Source organism: Vombatus ursinus, unplaced genomic scaffold, assembly GCF_900497805.2.
Source record: "Vombatus ursinus unplaced genomic scaffold, bare-nosed wombat genome assembly UNPS02014768.1, whole genome shotgun sequence".
Taxonomy (NCBI): Eukaryota; Metazoa; Chordata; class Mammalia; order Diprotodontia; family Vombatidae; genus Vombatus; species Vombatus ursinus.
In genome coordinates this window covers 5,672,506-5,697,101 of record NW_020954546.1, presented here as the reverse complement: position 1 = coordinate 5,697,101, position 24,596 = coordinate 5,672,506, and the positions used below count along the sequence as shown (strand labels likewise).

At 37.7% G+C, this 24,596-nt stretch overlaps 1 protein-coding gene across 1 annotated transcript in view; it reads right to left on the bottom strand.

Moving 5' to 3' along the window:
- Nucleotides 1-1,733, bottom strand: part of LOC114043112 (HORMA domain-containing protein 1-like) — a 30,502-nt gene extending 28,769 nt beyond the window's left edge. Inside the window, exons 1-3 of the mRNA XM_027862061.1 lie at nucleotides 1,533-1,733; nucleotides 1,013-1,077; nucleotides 121-265 (exon numbers count right to left, since the gene is read on the bottom strand). Coding sequence (XP_027717862.1) covers nucleotides 121-265; nucleotides 1,013-1,045 — 178 coding nt within the window. The 5' untranslated portion in view covers nucleotides 1,046-1,077; nucleotides 1,533-1,733. The remainder of the gene's footprint in view (nucleotides 1-120; nucleotides 266-1,012; nucleotides 1,078-1,532) is intronic.
- Nucleotides 1,734-24,596: the final 22,863 nt, after the last annotated feature.

The following is a 24,596-nucleotide window of genomic DNA, read 5'->3' as shown; positions in this document are numbered from 1 at the left end:
TAGATTTTTTAAAACCTTAAAAATCAAAATCTCAATAAATCAAATCTAAATTAGAGTTTTAAAACAGAAAAAATTAATATGGCACAACTTTTAAAAAGGCCTTTATAAAAATTACATTACCATCTAAATATCTTGTTCCATAGGCACATTCTGGAAATATTCCTCTTAAGTATGTTATACAGGATATAGAAACAGCTAGGAGCCTCTTCACCAACACCAAGGACTGTTGCTCAGTTGAAATCGTATTAGGAAATGCCACTGCACTCTAAAATTTAAGATTTAAAACATTTTCTTAAAAAATGAAGTTGACAAAAATAATGCAATAACAATTTTGAATAAATTTGGCTATTTCTCCCTACTAGTCTTTTAAGTGGTTGGGGGATCCTGTGCTAAATAAAGCAGGGAGACTTTTTGTAACTAAAATGTATACCACTGAATACAAGTCATCTAACATTAATTTGGTAGCAGAACAATTGTATGCAAGTATACAATACTTATCACTAGTGCTAGGTCATTTTCTTTTCTTTCTTTCTTTTTTTGTCACTATCTAGATAGAAACCACAGAGATTACAAGTTTCTTCTGCTCTTAGAACAACAGACAACATTTAGAAGAAAACCACTGATCTGTGTCTTTGTGGAAGGACCTCCTTTTCCAGATAGATGGAATGAAGTTGACAAATTTACATTTCTTAAAGTCACTGAACAACTTTCACTAAGACCCAGTATAGAATGAACTTGAACTAACAACTTAAGCAAAAGCTCCCCAAATCCTTTTTTTAATGCATTTTTAATGTATTCTCAACATGTCAAGCACTTGCTAAGTGATCATTATTTTTTGGGAGGACAGAATTTATTTACATAATAAAAGGCCCAAGCATAAAACATTTTGTTGTAATTATTTTTTAAATGTAAAAATCCATTATAAAGTAATTGGAGCTCAGAGGGCCCCACTACGAGACTTCTTGGTTTATTTTGGTAGCAAAGTATAATATTCACATAAATGGAGTCATACCATAAAATTCCTCTGCATCTGGGCAGTAGCCATTTTTCATCATAAAGGGTCCAATTTATCACAACCTTGTGAGAAAGAAACACAACAGATCTTTAACTCCTGACTTTATTCTCACGCTCACCATTCTAAATTCTCATCTCTACACACAGGAGCTGAGAATTTCTAATGAAGAAGAGATGAACACATGGATAGTTTCCACACCCAAAGTTAAATAACTTTGAAAAAAATCTTCCTCATTTTTTATACTTGCCTTTGACTAGCAAGAACCATCATATAGGGGAGAGTAATAAGCCAAGTCCAACAGTTTGTGAAACTGGACACATAAGTAAAAAAGAAGATAATAATGCTTATTTCTTTTCTACTTGGTTTTTTTTTTTTTTTTGGTCTACTTGACAGTCAGCAAACACTACCAATAAAAGTTGTTACCCCACTACCCCGTCATGCCCTCCCTGTTCAAAAACCCATTTCCCTTCCCGTCCTTGGTCTTTTCAGACTGCAGTTTAAAATAACAGACTGTTACCCTTCCCATACTGGAAGTGACAACGCACAGCACCCAATTTGACCACAGTGATTTTCTCGAGGCCAGCAAAGGGAAGCAGAGCACATCCTGACATTTAGCAAATCTTTTGTAGTTTCGTATGGTTTGTGGCTTTTTGTTTTTAATTCTTAGTGCAGTAATTGACGGTTAACCGGGGCTCGGCGCACGCTTGGGCCGCCTCAATTTGCCCTTTGCGTGGTCTGTGGCCTGGACACAACCTTCTGCAAAAAGTTATGAGCCCTGTTTGTTGGTTTCTAAAATATATTTAGACATTCTGCCCAGGACTCGAAGGATTCAGCCTGTGTAACTGGAGCTTGGGAAATAGCGGGCTAAATACATATTTTAAAGGATGCCTGGCAAGCCGACTCGCGACGAACGACGACAACTCTTCGGGAGCAAGTGGGTTCTGCGCCCTGCGCACTGCGCACGCGCCAACCTTCGCCAGGCCCCACCCTCAGCGGTTAACGCCCAGGGCACGAGGACCCGACGGGCCAATCCCGAGGCCGCTTTTCCCTCCCAAAGAGCCCGCAGCCTGCCGGGAAAGCGCCGCGTAGTAATCCTCAGTCCAGGGAACGGCGCCATTGCTTTGAGCCGTTTCCATCGTGCTGCGCGGCCTGGCCTCTCTGCCTCGGACCGGCTTCACTTCCGCTCGCCTCGCGCGGCCCTGCGGGGCTCGGGGTTCTGAGCGCGGCTGCGGCGACCCCTCGAGAGCGCCCATCGCTGCGCCAGAATCTGTAGCTCGTGCATTCCCCGTCTGGGCCGTCCTGCTCTAGATGATAGAGGAAAATAAGGACGTGGCCGAAGGGGTTAATGGCGACAGGGGTCTGCAGGATATTGTTCTGCACGTTAGGGCTGTTTTTATTTTAAATTAATTTTGCACCATTTATGTGCCATCTCTCTCTGTTAGTGTGAGCTTCTTGCATCTTTTTCTGTTTGAAGCCCCAGAACTGAGCTCAGCGCTTGGCACATAGTAAGTGCCTAATAAATACTTTTTTTCCCCCCGAAGTAACTCATTTCAACGGCATTAAACTCCTTTCTCAGTAATAGCCGTCAGTGCTAATTTGGCAAGATAATCAATGAATTTAATAATCACGCCATAAATATGAGGAAGATGAAGGTGAATTAATTTGCCCATCTCAAGTTGATTCTCTCTCTTCCCCCACCATGTGAATGTATAATGTAATTTCTTAAGTCTTTCTCTCTGTAAATATATAATGTGATTTCTTAAATCAGCTATACAATTTTTTAATTAAGTAGGGTAAACAATTATTTCTTATAAAATGTAGGTGTCTATTTCCACATTTTTTTTTTAAAGGAAAGACTTGAGTCCTTAGTATTGTGTTTCCTTCAGTGGAAAAAGGACGAGACTAGAATGTTTAGTACTGCATTTCCTCCAATAAAACAATCAGCATGAAATGCATTTGTTAATAGGACATTCAGAAGAAATATAGAAAAGAAAACAAATTATTCTATGTCTGGGCCAAGATACTGCCTTTGCTTTCGTTTCCTCTGAATTGCATAATAATGATTTAAAACTGTTGTGAGATTGGACATAACCTAAAGACTAAAAAACAAATGGAATCAGTATCCTAGAAACTGGAGAGGTCAAGCCATTTGATACAAGAAAAAAATAGCAGTTTTTCAGAAAATAAGTTTGTTTATACTAGTGTATACCAATTACTCAATATAAAAGATCCCATCATTTAAATATTAGAGGAGAATAAAAAGGTACATTTTGGATCTATGATTAGGAATTAAATTCTCAGCTGAACAAGAGATAGAGGCTATTTAAAATAAAAATAAAAAATTTTGGTTACATAAAAAAGCTTTTGCTTGAACAAAATTAAAATGCATATAGAATAGGAGAAAATTCACACGGGAAAAAAGTCTTCGCTCTAAATATTTCTGACGAAGTTCTGATATCCAGTTTGCATGGGAGCTTGGCATAAATGTATAAGCCAAAGAGTTCTTTTCCAAAACATATTTGATTGACAAAAAAAAAGCAAAAAATAGCTGTGTGACCCTGGGCAAGTCACTTAACCCATTGCCTAGCAAAAAAAAAACAAAAACAAAAAACAAAAGCTATTTGATCAAAAAGGATATGAATAGTTTTTAAAAGAAGTGTAAACTATCAATAACCATATAAAAAATGCTCCTAGTCCCTAGTAATAAAATGCAAATTAAAACAACACTCAGTTTCAACCCACAGTCATCAAACTGATAATGTTCATAAAAGATGCAAAAAGTTGTTGTTGGAGTATGTTTGGGAAGACAGGCATTGTTGGTAGATCTATCAATTGGTACATTCTGGGGGTGGTGGGAAATGTAGAATTATGTGAGAAAAGCCACTAAACAATTCATACCCTTTGACCTATGAATCATATAATTCAAAGACAAAAATATTCTATATATGCCAAAAATATTGAGAGAATCACTTTTCATGGTAGCAAAAACTGACAAAGTAAGTTCCTGTCATTTGGGGAATGATTGAACAAACTGTCGTACGTGAATATAATGGAATATATTTGTGCGAAGAACTACGTATATAAGAAATACGATAAGACTTTTATGAACTGTTGCTTAGTAAAGGAAACAGAACTGAGGGACGATATATACAATGACTGCAATAATATAAAAAAATTCCACTAAAAAGCAGCCAGATTAATTGCAATAACCGGTCTCAGTCCTGGGTAACAGATGATGAAACACATTTCTTTGTTCCTTTTGGAGACGTGTGGGATAAGTATAGAATGTGGCATATGCTATCACATGCAGTTGCTTTGTCAGTTTTACTTAACTGTTTTTTGCAGTTATTAGGGAGGATTCACTGGGGTGTGGAAGGTATAGAAGGAAATGACTGAGGTGTATGAAAACAAAAGGTAGCAATAAAACTTTAAAAGAAGTCATTGTCTTTCTCTATACCCAATCAAGAATCCCCACTACAAAAACCATGATAGAAAATTTGAACTTTGCTTGTAGTGTCGGTGACAGGAAATTCATTACCTAAAAGGAAGCCCATCTAATTTTGGATAGTTTTAATAGTAATAAAGTCCTTTCTCTTGCCTCCCTATAACTTTCACCAGCTTTCTAGTTCTTCCCCCTACAACTAGACAGATTAAGTCTAATCCCTATTACATCTGATGGTTCTTCAGATATTCAGAGGAGTGATCATACTTCCACTGAGTCTACTCTTCTGCAAGCTAACATTTTGATAACTAAAGAAATAAGCTTATGCAAGTGTACGTGTTTATGTATTTTTACAAATTTAATTAAATCTAATGACATTACACTTTGTTCTAGCAATGTTGGAAGAAAAAGCAAGTTATTCTCCTTTATATTCCATTAGTAATTATTTATTAAATTTTACAAAGTACTTTTTTTTACAACAGTCCTATGAAGTAGGCCCATCTTATAAAGGAGGGAACCAAGACTGAGAGGTCAAGTGACTTTCTAAGGGTCTCACGGCTGATAAGTGACAGATTTAGAATTTGAATTCAGGTCTCTGCTGCCACCCTTTCCAGCTTTCTTTTCCACAATTATGATACTTGCATTGAGGATTCTCTTCTTTATATACATATCTAGCTATAACTTTGAGTATCAGCCTAAAACACACAATGATGATTATAAAAGTAATCATAAATAAAAGTTTTTCTCATTGCTATTTCAGTAAATGACACTGAAAGGGGAAGTATATCTATAGTTCTCAAGAAAAATTGTGTTTCGATTTGCTATTCCATTAGATATAGCCAGAATTACTCATAGAATTTAAAAATATCACGGGATCCATAAATCACAGAATCACAGGATGAGGTTTTCAGCTAAATATATGCATATATTTATATATAATACACTTATTCAGAGCTCTATACATATATACATATAGAGATATGTGTATATCTGTTATTCACATATGGCAAGATCATAGTGAATTTACAATAAGTTGTTAATACAAGAATATTATTTACAAATGAGTAGTTTAATGATAAGAGAATGTAAAAACATACTAGGCCTGAATAAAAATTAATTCAATAAATATTTATTAAATGCCAATTATGTGTAGGTTACTGGGATGGATGCTGGCAATACAAACACAAAAAATAAAAGTCCCTGGACTTAAAGAATTTAATATCTAGTAGAAGGATAAGACATACACACTTCAATATGTTGATGAATCTGTTATTTCATTGGTGTGAACTGCCCATAGGAGATGGCACCTGAACTGAGTTTTGAAGGATGCTAAGGATTCTTTAAGAGATAGAGGTGAAGAAGTAGTGTATTTTAGCCATGAGTGACAGCCTATACAAAGGCATGGAAATAGGAGATGAAACGTCAAATTTAGGAAATATCTTGGTCAGTTTGGTGTGTCTAAGTTATATATACATCTTTTGTCAATATGTGTGTGTGTACACAAGTAGCTATAATACAAATGAGAATGAAATAAGTGTCCTGGAGAAGTCAAAAGAGAGGCATGAAATTGACTAGGGAGGGATCATTTAGATGGGCAGAGCCAGGAAGCTTCTTGAAGAAGGCACCTGAACTAGGTCTTCAGGAAAGGGAAAATTTCAACAGGCAGAAATGTGTACATCCAGGGAACACTATATTGTTCCCCTGATCTACCAGTCTAACAAGTCTGTTTAAAAAAAAAAAAAGATATGAGGTTAGTGTGGCATGACCTATTCTTAATGAAGCCAAGATTAATATTCCCTTTTTAATATTTAAAATCTATAAGTATATACTATTTAATTTTGTCCAGAATCAGAAAGTCACAATGTCTGTCTAATCCAATCCATATCTCAAAAAAGGCCACTACTACAAAAGACACTCTAACAACAGGGTTTTGGACTCAACTATACTTACTTGTAGCACATGTGAGGTGGTCTTCCCTCAGTCAGCTACTTAACTGGTTACTATATTCATTCTCATAATCTTGAGTTCCAGGGTAATTCATGGGTAGGTTTGGATAGGGACTCTGAATCTGTAGTTTCATTGGTATGGGAACTCTGGGTGAGGAAACTCCCTCTACAATGAAGATCAGCATCTTCTCTGCAATTTATAGACTGATATTTTCCATCAGAAGTTAAGTAACTTGCCAGGGGTCACACTGAGGCAGGGCTTGAACAAAGTTTTCCTGGCTTTGAGACTAGATCTCTATCCACTATGCCATCCAATGCTTGGATATTTCCTTATTTTTAAAAATAATTTATTTATTTTTCATTTTCAACATTCCCTTCCATAAGATTTTGAGTTTTAAATTTTCTCCCCTCTCTCTCTCCTCCCCCCTCCCCAAGAAGACGTACAATCTGATACTCTACTTAAACATTCATATTAAGCATATTTTCAACATTAGTCATGATGTATAGAAGAATTAGAACTAATGGGAGTTACCACAAGAAAGAAGAAATAAGACCAAAAACAAAAAAGCAAATAGTATGCTTCCATCTGCGTTCAGGCTCCATAGCTCTTTCTCTGGATGTGGATGTGGATTTTCCATAGTGAGTCTTTTGGAGTTGTCTTAGATCTGATATTTCCTTATTCATGACTAAAATTGCACATCTCTCTTATTATCTTTCCCCACCACAACCCTTCCCTATTCCAAACTTCCTTGTCATTGTCAAAGAGTACCATAATCTTCCCAGTCATCCAGACTTACAACCTTTATGTCATCCTTAACTCCTTACTCTCACCCCACATATACAATCCATTGCCAAATATTGACCTTTCTATCTTTTTGACATCTTTTGTTTACCTCTCTTTGTCTCTATCATAATTCAGGCCTTCCTTACCCCTCAACTGAACTATTGTAATATTCTTTTAATAGTTCTCCCCATCTTGTCTTTCTTCTCTCTAAGCCATACTCCAATTCAGCTGTCAAAGGGATTTTCTTAAAGCATAAATATATGTTACCCTCTTACTCAGTTAACAATGGCTTCCTATTATCTTCAGGGTCAAATATAAAGTCCTCTGTTTGGCATTTAAAGCCCTTCATAAGCTGACCTCCTCCTGCCTTTCCAGTATTTTTATGATTTGCTCCACTAAAACACACTGTATAATCCATCTAGACAAGCTTATTTGAACATGACACTTTATTTCCTGTTTCTCTACATAATGATACTAGCTAATAATAAAAAAAATAATAAAGCACTGTGCTAAGTGCTTTTATAAATATCTTTTTATCCTCAAAACAACCTTGGGACATAGGTGCTGTTTTCCCCATTTTACAGTTAAGGAAACTGAGGTAGAGGTTAAGTGATTTGTCCAAGGCTACACAGCTAGTAAAAATCTGGGGCTGGATTTTAACTCAGATCTTCCTGACTCCAAGCCCAGTGCTCTAGAGTCTCAGTACCACCTAGCTGTGTCGCTGGTGACTTTCACTGGCTATCCTTCATGCCTGGATTGCTCTTCCCTCCTCATTTCCATCTCTTAGCTTCCTTCAGATTTCAATTCAAAATCTATCTCCTATAGGAAGCCTTTCCTGATCCCTCCAGCTGCTAATGATTTCCCCTCTGAGGTTTGAGGTAGGTGTGTGTGTGTTTGGGGGGGTATTTACACCTAGGGTGTTATGTGTTACTTCCCTCAGAATATGAGCTCCTTGAGGGACACAACTGTTTACCTTTCTTTGTATCCTTAGCACATAGTGAGGGTTTAATAATAAATGCTTGTTGACTAAGAAATGCTTTTTAAATTTTGATTAATTGACTGAAAGAGTTCAGAGTCCCTACCTCAATTTATTAAATATTACTCATTTAACAAATTGAAGAAACTTATTTTCTCATAGGCAGATGCTCATCTCTCTCTCCATCAGAATCCCTAATCTCGTAGGCTTAAGTGAACATTAAAGTTACTGGCTATGCTATTTATTAACAAGACAACCCAGAAAAAAAAAAACCAACAAAGTGAGATAAAACATTATTGACAATGTTGAAACTGTGAGGAAGATGACAGCCGAAGATGCCCTTGAGCATCACACCAGCTTCTCACTTTGGTAGCACAGCCCCACCATTTGAATCCTCTAAAGAAAAAAAAAATTCTTTTCATCCTCTTTCTCTGTACCTGGCACCGTCCTCTTTTATTAGGACAGGAAAAGAGTCTCTTCACAAATTCCTCCCCTGGGAATGGCAGTTAAACGCTCATTTCAATGTTCTATAATTTCTCTTAAAGACACAGTAACAGGGAAAGAAGCTATTGAAGCCGGGGTTGAATCAATCCCCATTGCTAAAAATTTTCAGTGCTATGACAGTCATTCTGGAGGGGACATTAAATCCACCGTAAGATTAAATATGATACTCATATAATGCAAAATACCACTTGCTTAGAATGCTTTTTTTTTTTTTTTGCTGAGGCAATCGGGGTTAAGTGACTTACTCAGGGTCACACAGCTAGTAAGTGTCAAGTGCCTGAGGCCGAATTTGAACTCAGGTCCTCCTGACTCCAAGGCCAGAGTTTTATCCACTGCGCCACCTAGCTGCCCCTTAGAATGCTTTTAACAAGGAGGAAAAAGAAATAAAACATAACCCTAGTAATAGTAATAATCAAACAGAGTAAGACCTGCATAACACTGAATTACCCATCAAAAAGTACAGAACAACATTGGATATAATTCCTCAACAGAAATTGCATGAGTAGCTCCTTTCTGTTTCTCCTACCATATCATAATTTAGCCTAGTCAGAGAGCAAGTGATTTTCTTTTGTGACTTGTTTACCTCTCTACACACACACACACATGCGTATTTGCACATAGATGAATAAATAAAGCATTTATTAAGCACTTATGTGCGAAGCACTGTGATAAGCGCTGGGGACATAAATAGAAAAATAAGAGAGTCCCTTCTCTCAGAGTTCAGTTCACATTCTAATCAGGGAAAGAGCACATATAAAAGATTTTTCACTGCAAGTAAGAAAGGTCCCATGGTCTTTAGGGTATAGCTCAAAAACAGAAGATAATTCCTATTCTTTAATGCCATTTCCACTGATAAAATTTTTCAGTTTCTAATGTTGAAACATATGACAGTACCATGGACTTTGGTGGCAAAAACTTTCTTTTCTGGGTCTTGAATAGATGTGACTGTGACCTCTGCAGGAATAACTGTCAAGTTGCAGCTCCATAAGAGACTGTCACGTCCTCATTCTTGAGAGTGATGCGTCTCTTTAACGTAGCCCAAGATGGCATCAGCTCTCTTGGCTACCATATCACACTGTTGACTTCTATTAAACTTACGGTCCTCTAGTCCCCTAGATACTATTTTTAAAACAAACCATGATCTGACCATGTTTCTTCATCTCATGAATGTGCCCAAGTATAAAACTTTACATTTATCCCTACTGAATTTTATTTTATTAGATTTAAATCAGTGTACTAACCTGTCAAGATCTTTTTGGATCCTAGCTGTCATCTGGTATTGTCATCTACAAACTTTAGAAGGATTCCATCTATGCCCTTATCCTGGTCATCATAAGCAAACCGTTCTCTATTAGTCTTTGCTTGACTCTCCGGTCTCAGTGTATTTTGAACTTTAGCACTCCTGATATTTTTGTAGAATCATATCATGATCCTCTACCACTTGGCCTTGCTTCTATTTTGTGTGTGTGTGTGTGTGTGTGTGTGTGTGTGTGTGTGTGTGTGTCTATGTAACAACATGATCCACTGCTGGGCCTAGAAGCCTAGGCTACTATACCCCTTCCCTTTCCACTAAGGGTCCCATCTGCTCTACATGTACATACTTGGTATGGACCAGGTTCAGTCCTGGGGAAATCTGGCTTCTAGAAAGGGGGGTTTTGGCTTGTTAAATCCCACCCCAACAACCTGAGCATGATTAAATTAGAGTTTAGCTCATGTTTAGGGTCTCCCCAAATGGGAAAATAGAAAAGTACTCAATGTACAATAAAAATTAAGGGACAAGTATTTATTTCCTACACAAAAAAAGAAATGTTAACCACAGAACATGTTTGACAGAAGCAAACTTAAATAAGAAACAGTATTAACTACTGTTATAGTTTGTTGGGAGTTTCAGACTTAAACATTTTTTAAAAAAATAATTTATTTTTAGTTTTCAACATTCACTTCCATAAGATTTTGAGTTTTAAAATTTCTCTCCCCTCCCCAAGACGGCATACAATCTGATATAGGTTCTACTTACACATTCACATCAGGCATATTTTTCCATTAGTTATATGTAAAGAAGAATTAGAACTGATAGGAGGAACCATAAGAATGAAGCAATAAAGCAAAACCACAAAGAAAAGGAGAGCAAATAGTATGCTTCCATATGCATTCAGATTCCATAGTTCTTTCTCTAGCTATGGATAGCATTTTCCATTGTAAGTCTTTTGAAGTTGTCTTAGATCCTTGCATTTCTGAGAAAAGTCAAGTCTATCAAAGTCAGTCATTATACAATGTGGCTGTTTCTGTGTATAATGTTCTTCTGGTTCTGCTCATTTCACTCAGTATCAGTCCTTGTAAGTCTTTCCAGGGTTTTCTGAAGTCTGCCTGCTCATCATTTCTTACAGCACAATTAAACATCTCCTAAATACAAAGCTTTCTTTACGTAGCATTTCATCTCATGGCAGATGTCTTCTGGCAAGCCAGGCCAGGGCTTGGCTAGTCTCTATACTGGTGGTCATCTGCTACACAAGCATGAGAGTGGTTGCTGAGGATGAGGATTCTTCCCCTTGCTTTGGAGTCTGCTCTGACTAAAGGATAAATGGCTACCATGCCTCTCAAATTCATGAGGTGGCTCCATGCCTGAACACGTCCACTTTGGTATAGATGCTCCTTCACCTGAGATCAGGAAAGGGCAAATATGGAAGAGACAAGACCAATACAAGGATCAAGATCACCAAGGCAAGAAGTAGCCTTTAGCTTCCATGTGTCCCTGGCAGCCATTTCTGCTAGTATGTAGAGAAGAGCAACCCCTCAACTTACTTGTGGCAGGAAAGCTACTTGCTACACATATGAAGAATCCAAAGAAGAAGGGCACGGAGTGGAATCATTTTCTTTTTAAAGATAGCTGGCTTCACCATTCCCAACAAACCTTCAGTACTGAGTCACCAGAAGCAGCCAGAGATTGTCATCCTTAAAGCTCCCAAATGCTGAGCTATCATATGCGCTCAGCCAAAATCAGGAAATGCAATATGGCACATCCCCTGCTGAACCCCTGGTTCTACTTTTTAAAAAGTTGCTGAATTTCCTGTGCATCTGCGTTGGTCTCTTCGGATAAATCTTATTTTTCTTCTCATTGAAATTATTTCCCTTTGTTTCTTAAGAATTTCATTCTTGAACATCTGCCATCCCATCTGGCCTAACTTCCCCTGAAGCACTTTACTCCATGGTATCTTACCTATCTTTCCTCTAAACTCCTTGACATCTACTTTCCCAAATTCTAGGGTATGTAACAGACAATACCCAGATTTCCTCTCTGTTTCTATCACAATCTCTTGGATTAAATAGTCACTCCCCACTAAGTTTCCCATCATTTTTATCCCATTTATAACCAGTTTCTCCCAGTTAGCAAGAATCACATATCCCTTGTTGGTTTCTCCACCTTTTGAAGGATGAAATTATCACCAACTTAAGCGAAGAAGTTATTAAGTGCTAGGATTTTGGCAGAGAAAGAGAAAGAAAAAAAAGCTCCAGCAGATGTCTGGAATAATTGGAGACCCCTGTCACCACTGTCCCTTTGTGGGAGGCTTTGGATCTGTTTCCCAAGCTATTTGGTTTTTCTTTCTGTGTAGGTGTTCTGCAGTAGTACACTGTAAGGGGTTGGGGCTTGGAACCCACTTCTATTTCTCCCTTTGACTTTTACCCAGATACTCTCTATCAGGCTTCCTCTTTCTGTTTCTTGCATTCCCTCATCTGACCATACCTCTTTTTTTTTAAAAAATCTTTGAACTTAATAGTATTTTTCCCAATTACATGTAAAGATAGTTCTCAACATTAATTTTTGTAAGATTTTGAGTTCCAAATTTTTCTACCTCCCTTCCCTCCCCCCTCCCAAAAACTGTGAGCAATCTGATATAGGTTATACATGTACAATCATGTTAAACATATTTCTACATTAGTCATATTGTGAAAGAAGAATCAGAACAAAAGGGAAAAACCATGAGAAAGAAAAAACAACAACAAAAAATGAAAATAGTATGCTTTGATCTGGATTCAGACTCCATAATTCTTTCTCTGGATGTGGATAGCATTTTCCATCACGAGTGTTTTGGAATTGTCTTGGATCATTGTATTGCTCTCTCTTGTGATCAGCTCTACAAATATCTGCCTTGGTACTGCTGAATAGGGAATAACCAACTACCACCATTACTCTTCTCTTCTCCCTCTGATACATACTAGATGGTCTCTCCTCTGAGAGCTTCATTGGCTTTATTATATTATTCTTGGGAGGAAAGACGGCTTCTCTTTTAGAATATCCAGTCTTCTCTTTAGGAAGAGGTTAAAATCTGTTTTTAAGCTCTTAATTGTTTGGCTATCCTTTTCCCTTCCCTTTTTCTTCTGTGTAACACTATCTAACTCTCCACCATCCTGACTTGCAAGGATCAATTCTCCCTTCCTCGACCCCAGAGATGTTTATTTCCCATGGAAACTAAACTTATATTTCCTTTCAAAATCCTTCATTCTTCCTAAAAACCCGGAGTGTGGAGAAACCTTTTTTTAAAATTCCTTCACCTTCTCCTCCAGAAAAGAGATCAACCTACACTTGGAACATGGATAACAACCACTTGGCTGTAGCAGAAATAGAAACATAACTCACTAACTGTAAGTCATTGCACAAATTCCCCTACTCTCCCTGGTGGTTTATTTAGATTTTTCAGCCTTGTGAGTGTTTACACCTCTGTTGCAAGCATCTGTTTAAAACTTTGGCAAATGACTTCATTTAAATTCCTTTCCTTGTTTCAGCAACTATCTCCCCTTCATCCTGGCATTAGCTTTCTGTTTGTTTCACCAATCTGCCCCCACTCACCACTCTATCAATTTTCTTAATGATCCAATTATTCCACTTATTTTTTCTTATTTAACCTTGCCTTATCTTACCAACTACCTTTTCCTTATCCTCCTTGAGTCTGATAGTTTTAGATTCTATTTCCTGATCCTCCTTAATCTTTGTATATCTTCCTTAATTGTCCTTGATTCTGATGCTTTTATAACCCAGAAATAGATTCTGGACCAGTATCTGGGCCTAGAGGTTTTTCTTCACATTTTCCTCGATTTCTCTCAAATTTTGCCAAATATCTCTTTTCCAAATTCAATTCAATCAACATTTATAAGCACCTACTATGTGCCAACCTCTCCTTGTCATGGTGGAGAAGCTTGCATAGAAATGGAGTAGCCCACATAGTCAATAAAAGAGTGAGAAAAGGGGTATAATCTCAAAAATGATAGGACGGCTGTTCAATTCTAAGGCAAATCGTTCAGTATCACAGTAATATAAATCCATGCTCCAATTACTGATATTGAAGAGGCCCACTCAGTTCTGTGAAGTCTTACAACTTCATCTAGAAATGACACCAAAAAAAGATGTCACATTCATCATAGGAGATTGGAATGCTAAAGTAGGAAATCAAAAGATAATTGGAATAACCGGCAAATTTGGCCTTGGAGTACAAAAATGAAGCAGGGCAGAGACTAATAGAGTTTTGTCAAGATAACTCACTGGTCATGGCAAACATCATTTTCAACAACCCAAAAGGTGAATTGAAATCAGATTGATTGTATACTTTGCAATCTAAGATGGAGAAACTCTATACAGTCAATTAAAACAAGACCTGGAGCTAACTGTGGCTCAGATAATGAACTTTGTATTGCAGAATTCAGACTTAAACTGAAGAAAGTATGGAAAACCATCAGACCATATAGGTTTGACCTAAATGGCATCCCTTATGAATATAAAGTGGAGGTAATGAATAGATTTATGGGATTAGATCTGGTAGATAGAATGCCTGAATTCTGTGGACAGAGGTTCACAATATTGTACAGGAGGCAGCAGCAGCAATAACAACTCTAACAAAAAAAACATCCCAAAGAAAAAGAAGAGCAAGAAAGCCAAATGGATGATGAGGCTTTACAAATAGCTGAGGAAAGAAAGGGAAAAGTATATCCAACTGAATGCAGAATTCCAGAGAATAGAAAGGAGAGATAAGAAGGTTTTCTGAAAAGCGCAATGCAAAGAAAAAGAAGAAAACAATAGAATAGGAAAGACAAGAGATCTCTTCAAGAAAATTAGAGATATCAAGGGAACATTTCATACAAAAATGAATACAATAAAAGACAAAAATGGTAGGGACTTAACAGAAATAGAAGAGATTAAGAAGTGGCAGTAGCATACAGAAGAACTATATGAGAAAGAACTTAATGTCACTGACGGTGTAGTTATTGATTTACAGCCAGACATCCTGGAGAATGAAGTCAAGTGGGCCTTAGGAAGCATTGCTAACAATGAGGCTAGTGGAGGTTATGGAATTTCAGCTGAGCTATTTAAAATCCTAAAAGATGATGCTGTTAAAGTGCTTCACTCAATGTGCCAGCAAATTTGGAAAACCCAACAGTAGCCACTGGATTGAAAAAGATCAGTTTACATCCCAATCCTAAGGAAGGACAATGCCAAAGAATGTTCAAATTACCAAACAATTGTGCTCATTTCATATGCCAGAAAGATTATGCTTAACATTCTGCAAGCTAGACTTCAGCGATATGTGAACTGAGAATTACCAGAAGAGCAGGCTGGTTTTCAAAGAGGCAGAGGAACTAGAGACCAAATTGCCAACATTCAATGGATTATGGAGAAAGCAAGCAAGTTCTGCTTCTGCTCCACTGACTACACTAAAGTCTTTGTGTGGATCACAACAAGATGTGGCAAGTCCTCAAAAAGATGAGAATACCAAATCATCTCATTTGTCTCCTGAAGAGCAAATATGTGAGTCAAGAAGCAACAGTTAGAACTAAACATGAAACAACTGATTGATTTAAGATTGGGAGAGTAGCACAAGAAGTCTGTATAGTGTTACCTTATTTATTTGACTTATATGAAGAATGCATTGTGTGAAATGCCAGGCTGGATGAATCAAAAGCCAGAATTAATGTTGCTGGGAGAAATATCAATAATCTCAGATATGCAGATGATGCTACTCTGATGGCAGAAAGTGAAGAAAAATTAAGCCTCTTGATGAGGGTGAAAGAGGAAAGTGTAAAAGCTGTCTTGAAGCTTAACATTAAAAAAAAAGAAACATAAGATCTTGGCAACTGATCCCATCACTTCCTAGCAAACAGAGGGAGAAGAAATGGAAGCAGTGTCAGATTTTATATTCCTGGGCTTAGAGATTACTGCAGATGGCAACTGCAACTGTGAAATTAAAAGATACTTGCTCTTTGAAAGGAAAGCTATGGCAAATCTGGACAGCCTACTAAAAAGCTGAGATATCACTTTGCTGACAAAGGTCCATATCATCAAAGCCATGGTTTTTCCAGTAACAATGTATGGCTGTGAGAGTTGGACTATAAGGAAAGCTGAGCTCCACAAAATCAATGGTTTTGAATTGTGGTGCTAGAGAAGACTTTTGAGGGTCCTTCGGACCGCAAGTAGATCAAATCAAGTGATACTTAAAGAAATTAATTCAGAGTATTCACTGGAAGGTCAAATACTAAAGCTGAAGCTTAAATACTTTGGCCACATGATGAGAAGATAGGACTCATTGGAAAAGATCCTGATGTTGGGAAAGATTGAAGGCAAAAGGAGAAGGGGATGGCAGAGGATGAGATGGATAGATAGTGTTATGGACACAATGAATTTGAACTTGAACATACTTCAAGAGATGGTAGAAGATGGGGCAGGGAGTGTTATGGTCCATGGGGTCACAAAGAGTCAGACATGACTGAACAACAACTATGTGCCAGGCACTGTGCTAAGGTCACACAGCTAGTGCCTCTAGGTTCAGTTCTCTATGCACTGTGCCACCTAACTGACCAAGCACTGAGGATACAAATAAGAAAAAAGAAAAGACAGTTACTGCCTTCACAGAGATTACAGCCTAATGAGGGAAGACACTACAAAAAGAAGCTGAGAATTGATAGTGGGGAGGAGGAGGAAGGCACCTAGGGTCCACCCAGCCTAGGACCTGATGTTCTGTGGAATTGAAATCAAGCAGAACACTGATGGAAAATGGAAAGTTAACCTGGAAAGTTTTGAGTGCTCTATAAAGGAATGCTTTGAGGAAAAGTTTAATGTTCCACCCTCCAGTCAGAGGGGAGAGGCAGCTGAGGGAGTTTAGAATGTGCTGAGTATCAAAGCTGGGTCAATCAATATGGTGATGAGATTTTATCACCTTATACTGAGAAAGACATGATATCAGGGGTGGGGTTGGGGGAGAGAGTCAAAACCTAGAGAGCCACTTGCAACTTCTTACTTCACTAGTCCCAACTCTTCCAATTCACCCATATGATTTTATTTTTCGTATATAGTTCAATTATTTCTACCTTCTCCCACCAATTCTCCCACAACGTTCTTCCATGGAAGCCAGAAGTAGAATTTATATAGCATACTATTTATATAACACATTACCTACCTCACAATTGTGAGGTAAGTATTTGGTTGACTGTGAAGTGCTATATGAATTTGGGCTTCATACTATTATATTCTTGTTTTCTGTAAATTTCCTTGAATGAATGTGAATGCTGATCCTTCTTGTAATGGACAAGCCTAACTTAGGATGGTACCCTGGCACTTTAGTTGGAATGAAGTGGGAAAGTTATAGGTCATACAACAATTAAAAATGGAAGTTTATTTAGTCACAACATCGAAAGAATATTCAACAAAGATACTGCAGAACTTAACTTGGTTAAATGGCCACCTACCTCTACATGGAACTTATCTGGTGGTAGATGTGGTTACCCTCCAGGTCTTAGGACATCCATGAATTCTGAAGAGTCTCCACTCTACTTGGTTGGACCTTTAGTTGCCTTGGTGATCAGGGAACTACCTAAATATGACTAAAGGCCAGAGGAAAGCTACATCAAGAAAGCATAGCTTGTCCCCTGGGGCAATCACATAGAAGAACAGCTTTGACACCTTTTAAGGAAAAAAGTAGTCTAACTCATTTGTCAGAGAGAGGAGAACCCTGTTTCATAATGCTCTTGTCTTATTTCTATACCAAACAATTATTTCCAAGTCAACAAATCCAATTGCCTTTTAAATGGATTTTATTTTATTTTATTTTATTTTTGGCTAGGCAATGGGGTTAAATGACTTGCCCAGGATCACACAGCTAGTAAGTGTTAAGTGTTTGAGGCTGATTTGAACTCAGGTCCCCGTGACTCCAGGGCCAGTGCTCTATCCACTGCTCCACCTAGCTACCCCCAAATTGTCTTTTATCATGCTTTATTTTTCTTGACACCTGCAGCATCTGACACTATTGACTACTCTGTCCTTCTACATCCTCTTGCCTATCTTGGCTTCTGAGAATACTCATCAGCTCCTATGGATTTAGTTATCATCTCTATGCTGATAATTCTCAAATGTGTTTATCAAGCCTTCACCTTCCTGCTGACCTGCAGACTTGAATCTCCTATGGCCTATTGAATGTCATGAACTGTACATCTCCTGTGCCTAGACTCTCTGCCTCTTCATTTCCTCTACCTGGCTTCCCTGGCTTCCTTTGAGTCCCAGCTGAAATTCCACCCTTTAGCAAAGGAAAAAAACCCTTTCCTTATCCCCTTTAGTCTTAGTGCCTTCTCTCTGTTGATTATCTCCAATTTAGCCTGTATATATATTATTCGTACATAGTGTTATTTTTTTTTACATGTTGTCTCCCCCATTAGTCTGTGAGCTCTTTGAAAGCAAGAACTGTCTTTTGCATTTCTTTGTATCCTCAGTGCTTGGCATAGTGTCTGGCTCATAATATGTGTTTAATAAATATTTATTGACTGACTGAGACCACATACTCTCCTGGTACAATTACCATGTCTTTTTTTTTTCTTTTTGTTGAGGCCGTTGGGGTTAAGTGACTTGCCCAGGGTCACAAAGCTAGTAAGTGCCAAGTATCTGAGGCCAGATCTGAACTCAGATCCTCCTGACTCCAAGGCTCTATCCACTGTGCCCCCTAGCTGCCCCCAATTACCACATCTTTAACAGATTTGTTTCCTCCCTTTCTTCCTGTCTTTTTCCTTTGTGTCTTCCTTCCTTCTTTCCTTCAATTTATTTATTTATTTGTTTTGACAAGCTCTATCCAGGTTTCCTTTCTACCTATCTGACCACTCCTGCACAGTCTCCTTTGCTGGATTTTCATCTAGGTAGCGCCCACTGAGGGTAGATATCCTCTGAGCCTCTGTCATGGGCCTTCTTTTTACTTGGTGAGCTCATCAACTCCCATGGATTCAATTATCTTTGTGTAGATGATAGATTCTCCAATCTATTTATCTGCTCTAACCTCTCTCCTGACTTCCAGTCTTACCTCCAACTGCTTATTTGACGCCTCTAAGTGAATATCACGTTTAAAGTCAACATGTTTAAAACTGAATTTATTGTATTTCCTCTCAAGGCTTCCCCTCTTCCTAACCTTGCTATTACTGTCAGTGGTACCACCATCCTCCCAGTTAGCCAAGCTCATAACTGGTTTATCATCCTCGGTTCTTTACCCTCTTTCACCTCCCCCCCTCCCCTACCATATCCAAACAGTTCCCAAGTCCTGTTGATTCTTCCTTCAGTACCATCTCTAGTATATGCTCCTTCTCATCTGACATTGCCAAACGGCCTAGTATCTCTCCATGTCGCCTCACACGTGGACTACTGCAGTAGCCTGCTGGTTGATCTCCCTGCCTTGTCTCCCTAACCAGGGAGACCTCCCTTCAGCTGTCAAACTGATCTTCTTAAAGCTCAGGTCTGATCATGTCACCTTCTTCCCCACAGCCCCACCTCCATTCAGTAGCCTGCAGTTGCTCCCTATTGTCTCCAAGATTAAATATAAAATCCTGTGTTTGGTTTTTCAAGCCTGTCACTCTCTTGCCCCTTTCTATTTTTCCACTCTCCTTAAACCTTACTCTCTCCCTCCCACCTATTCTGCACCCCAGTGACACTGGCTCTTTGCTTGTTCTTCCTCAAGACTCTCTATCTCCCATCTCTGTGCCTGTTCACTGGCTGTCCCTCATGCCTGGAGTCCTCTCCCTCCTCATCTTCATTTCCTGGCTTCCCTGGCTTCCTTCAGGTCCCACTTAAAAGCCCCCCTTCTACAAGAAGCCTTTCCTGATACCCCTAATCCTAGTGCCTTCCCTCAGTTGATCATCTTCAATTTATTGCTTATATAGCTTGTATCCCCAATCAAACTATTACCTCCTTGAAAGCACGAACATTTTTTTTTTCTTTTTTTGCCTCTTTGTATTACCAGTATTCAGCACTGAGCTTGGCAAATAGTAGGCACTTAACAAATGCTTTTTTTGGCTTGTTGACAGACATTTGTTATTTCTCCCACTGCCTCCCCCAATTGCGGTTTCAAAAAATAAAATTAAAACCTCACAACAAATATGCATAGTCCAGCAAATAAATTCTCATGTTGGCCATGCCTACAGATATGTATGTCTCTTTTGTATTTTAAGTAGGTAGGTATCAAGGTGTTTTACCTTGAGTCCTCTGGACTTGCAATTTATCATTGTATTAATCAGAGTTCTAAAACTTTTCAAGGTTGTTTTTCTTTCTAATGTTTTGTATAAATCGTTTTGCTAATTCTATTCACTTCACTCTATACAAATTCATAGAGTTCTTCCCAGTTTCCCGTGAAATTGTCCATTTCACTACTTATTGTGGCTCAAAAATATTTATTACATTCTTCTACCATAATTTGTGCAGCCATTTCCCAATAGGTAGGCACTCCTTTAGTTTCCAGTTTTTGGCTGCTACAAAAAAGAGTTGGTATAAGTATGCTTGAACATATGAGTCTTTTTCTTCTTTCTCTGATATCTTTGGGGTAGAGGGTTATTAGTAGTATGGCTGGGTTGAGGGGTATGTACAGCTTAGTCACTTTTGGAGCATAGTTCCAAATTGCTTTGTAAAATGGCTGGACCAATTCACCCCACTAACAGTGCATTAGTATACCTGTTTTCCCAAAGCCCTTCCAACATTTATTTTCCCCTTTTGTTATCTTTGTCAACTTGATGGATGTGAGGTAGAATCTCTGAGTTGTTTTAATTTTCATTTCTCTAATTATTAGTGATTTAGAGTATTTCTTTGTATGGTTGTTGATAGCTTGGGTTTCTTCTTTTAAAAAACGCCTGTTCATATCCTTTGACCATGAGTCTACTAGGGAATAGCTCTTAGTCTTATTAATTTGAATCAATTTCTTATATTTCTTGGATATGAAACCTTTATCAAAGAAACTTACTAAAAAGATTTCCCCAATTACCTGTTTCTCTTTTAATTTTACTTGCATTGCTTTTGCTTGTGCAAAAACTTTTGAATTTTATGCAATCAAAATTGTTCATTCTATTTTCTATGATCATGACTAATGTTTGTTTACATATAATGTTTGCTCTTGGTTTTAAATAGGTATCATTTACTCTACTGAGGAAAGCTCTACTTATTCTTGTGCTTTTGAGTATTTTTAATAGAAACCAATGTTGGATTTTGTCAAAAGCATTTTTGAGCATCTATTGATATAATAAAAATGACTTTTATTATTTACATTATTAACATGATTTATTATGTTTATAGTCTTTCTTATGCTTAACCAGCCTTGCATTCTTAATATTCTAACATCTACATTGTTTATTATACATAATATGGTGGTGTAGCCATTTGTTGTAGCTATGTTGTAGAATTTTGCTAATATTTTCCTTAAAATTTTTGTGTCCATGTTCATTAAAGATATTGGTCTATAGTTTGTTTTCTTTCTTTCTGTGCTTTGTCTGTCCCTGGTTTAGTTATCAAGTCCACATTTGTTTCATAGAAAGAGATTGAAAAGGTTTCTTCTATTCCTTTTATTGTAAATAGTTTTAACAATAATGGCAATAATTATTCTTTGAATTTTTGATAGAATTCACTTGTAAATCCATCAAGTCCTGGAGTTTTTTCCTTTGGGAGTTCATTTATAGTTTGTTCAATTTCCTTTTCTGATATTGGATTTTTGAAATAGTCTTGTTTCTTCCTTTTTTATCTTCTTTGATCCTCTCTGTCTCTGGTTTGGTCATGAACTCTTCCCTTATCCATAGATCTGAAAAGTGATTTCTTCCTTGCTCCTTTAACTTGCTTGTGATGTCACATTTTGTGTCTGCTACATACCCATTTGCAATTTTTCTTAGTTTACAGTGTGAGATATTAGTTTATACCTAAGTTTTGCAAGATTACTTTCTAGTTTTCCCAGCAGTTCTTGTCAATTGTTCATTCTAGCAATGCATCATTGGGTTTACTGAACACTATACTGCTGTTTGTTTTCTTCTGTATGTTACATACCTAATATGTTCCAATGATCAAAATCTCAGTTTTTTAAAGTAGTACCAAATTGTTTTAATGATTACTACTTTGTAGTATAGTTTGAGATCTGGTATGATAGGCACCCTTCCTTCCCACTTTTTTTTTTTTTGTTATTGCCCATAACATTCTTGACCTTTTGTTTTTCCATATGAATTTTGTTATTTTTGATATCTTTCTCTGGATGCCTTTACTGGCACCAAACACTCAACATATCTAAAACCAAGCTTATTACTTTGCTTCTTCTTCCATAAAGCCTTTCTAGACCCTTTCAATTACTTCTCCATTCTACTTCATAGCACTTTGTATTTATTTATCTATGTACATATTTCTCCCCCCCATATAAACTCCTGTAGGTATTAATTTTTTTTTTAAAATATGCTCAGCTTAAACCCAATGTCTTGCATGTAGTAGGTATAAAACAATTGCTTGTTGTTGAGTTGAACCTGCTTCTCCTTCTGACTTCACTCTTTCTATCAAGGCACCACCACTGACATTATCTCCTAGGCTAGGGAACCATCTCTCTATAAAAATTAGGTGGTAGTTTCCACAAGCAGGTTTCCTTGGAATTTTAAGAAATTCTAAGAAACTTAAGAAAATTTTAAGTTGGTATGATCTGAAAAAATGTTTGGTGAAAACCCTAAAATGACAAAGCCAGTTCTTGATTGTTCAGGATCTGCATATGTGACTTGTAGACTGGTAATAGCAATGAAGAATGACCAAAATCTGTTTGACCATTTGGAAAGGGTTCTGGTAAAAGTTTTGGTGTGGAGAAGGAAGTTGAAACTCATAGTAAAAACAAGATTTATTGATCTATTGTCATGTAGATGGTGTGATGTGCTATAAAGAATTTTGAAATCAAAGTTGAGAGCCTTGGGTTCAGATTCTGAGTCAGTTACTAATTAGCCATATGATCTTGAGGAAGTCATTCCTCCTATTTGGCCCTTAGTTTATTCATTTGTAAAATTAGGAGAGTGGACTAAGTGATCCCAAAGATCTCTTTCAGCTCGAATATTTTATTAGTAAGAGAATATGAAAATATCTGAGGATTATAACATCCTCAGACTATTGGAATGTTCCACTGATAGCTATAGAGCTTTTTGAAAATGGAACTTATCTTCTTCACCCTCACCAAACTAGCAAAACCCTCCCTAATTTCTCCATCATCATCCTTCAGGTCCATGATATCCCAGTCTTGGAATAATTTAACGTTCTCTCTCTCTTTTTTTTTTTTTTACACCATCCTCCTATCACTTACAAAACTCTTAGTTTTTACTCTGTAGTTCCTTAGATGTGTTTCTTCCTTTGCATTTTCACAACCACTTTTCATACTCAAGTCTTCATCAATTCGCATGTGAACTACTACATGAATTTCCTAAAAGATCATTCTTTTTCTTCTCTAATCCATTTTAGTGTAGCAATGATGTTGGAATTACTCTCTCATAGCAAGGCCAGCTAGATCTCCTCCCTCAGAAACACAGGGTATACCTGAAGGCTTAGGCATATCTCTTTTCTAATGTTTTCCACTTGAGTGCCTAGTCTAGTGAATTCCCCTCCCTGTAAACTGCCAGTGATAGTGCCCAAGTTTTATTTAACCAATTAGCATCAATTAGCTTTCATGGTAATATATTTACTATGAAAATATAGTAAGAACAGAAGGAGCAAATTTCCCCCCAACACCTGTGGGCACACTCTCCCCTACATCACCTTGGCCTCTGGAGAGAGTGGGCTCAAACTTAACACAGTTTCCAAGTTCACTTCCAAAGGAGACATGACAGAGAACTGAGGAGTTCCTGACTCTTCTACTTCTGGGCTAGGCCACAGAAGCCTGATAGATTCCAGCTCCCAGAACTCATTATCTTTCCCCCCCAAACTTTCCCCTCTTCCTAACTTTTCTATTACTGCAATAGATACCACTATCCTCTCAGTTACCAAGGCTTTCATAAGCTATTCCTCACTCTCAACCCTCTCACAAAAAAAAAAAACCAATCAGTTGCCAAGTCCTGTCAATTCTTTCTTAAGTAATATCACTAATATGTGTGCCCTTCTCTCATCTGATACTGCCAGACATCTTGGTGTAGGCTCTCATCACCTGTCACCATTTCCCTGCCTCAGGTTTCTTCCCACACCAATTCATCCTTCATTCAGCTGTCAAATTGATCTCCTTAAAGCACAGGTCTGACCAGTACTCAGTCAACTCCAGCAGTGCCTTGTTACCTCTAGGATTAAATACAAATTCCTATGTTTGGCTTTTAAAGCCCTTCACAACCTGTCTTCTTCCTACTCTTCCAGTCTTCTTATACCTTACTCTCTCCCTCCCAAACATTCTCTGCAATCCAGTGATACCAGCCTCCTTAACTGTCTCTTCCTCAAGACTCTCAGTTTCCCAACTCCAGGAATTTTTTCTGTCTGTTCCTATGCTTGGAATGCCCGCTCTTCTCCTCTCCACCTCCTAGCTTCCCTGGCTTCCTTCAAATCCCAGCTCAAATCCCACCATCTCCAAGGAGGCTTTCCTGATCCCCTTTAATTCCAGTGCCTTTTCTCTGTTAATTATTTCCAACTTTTCCTTTATATAGCTTGTTTGTACATAATTGTTTAC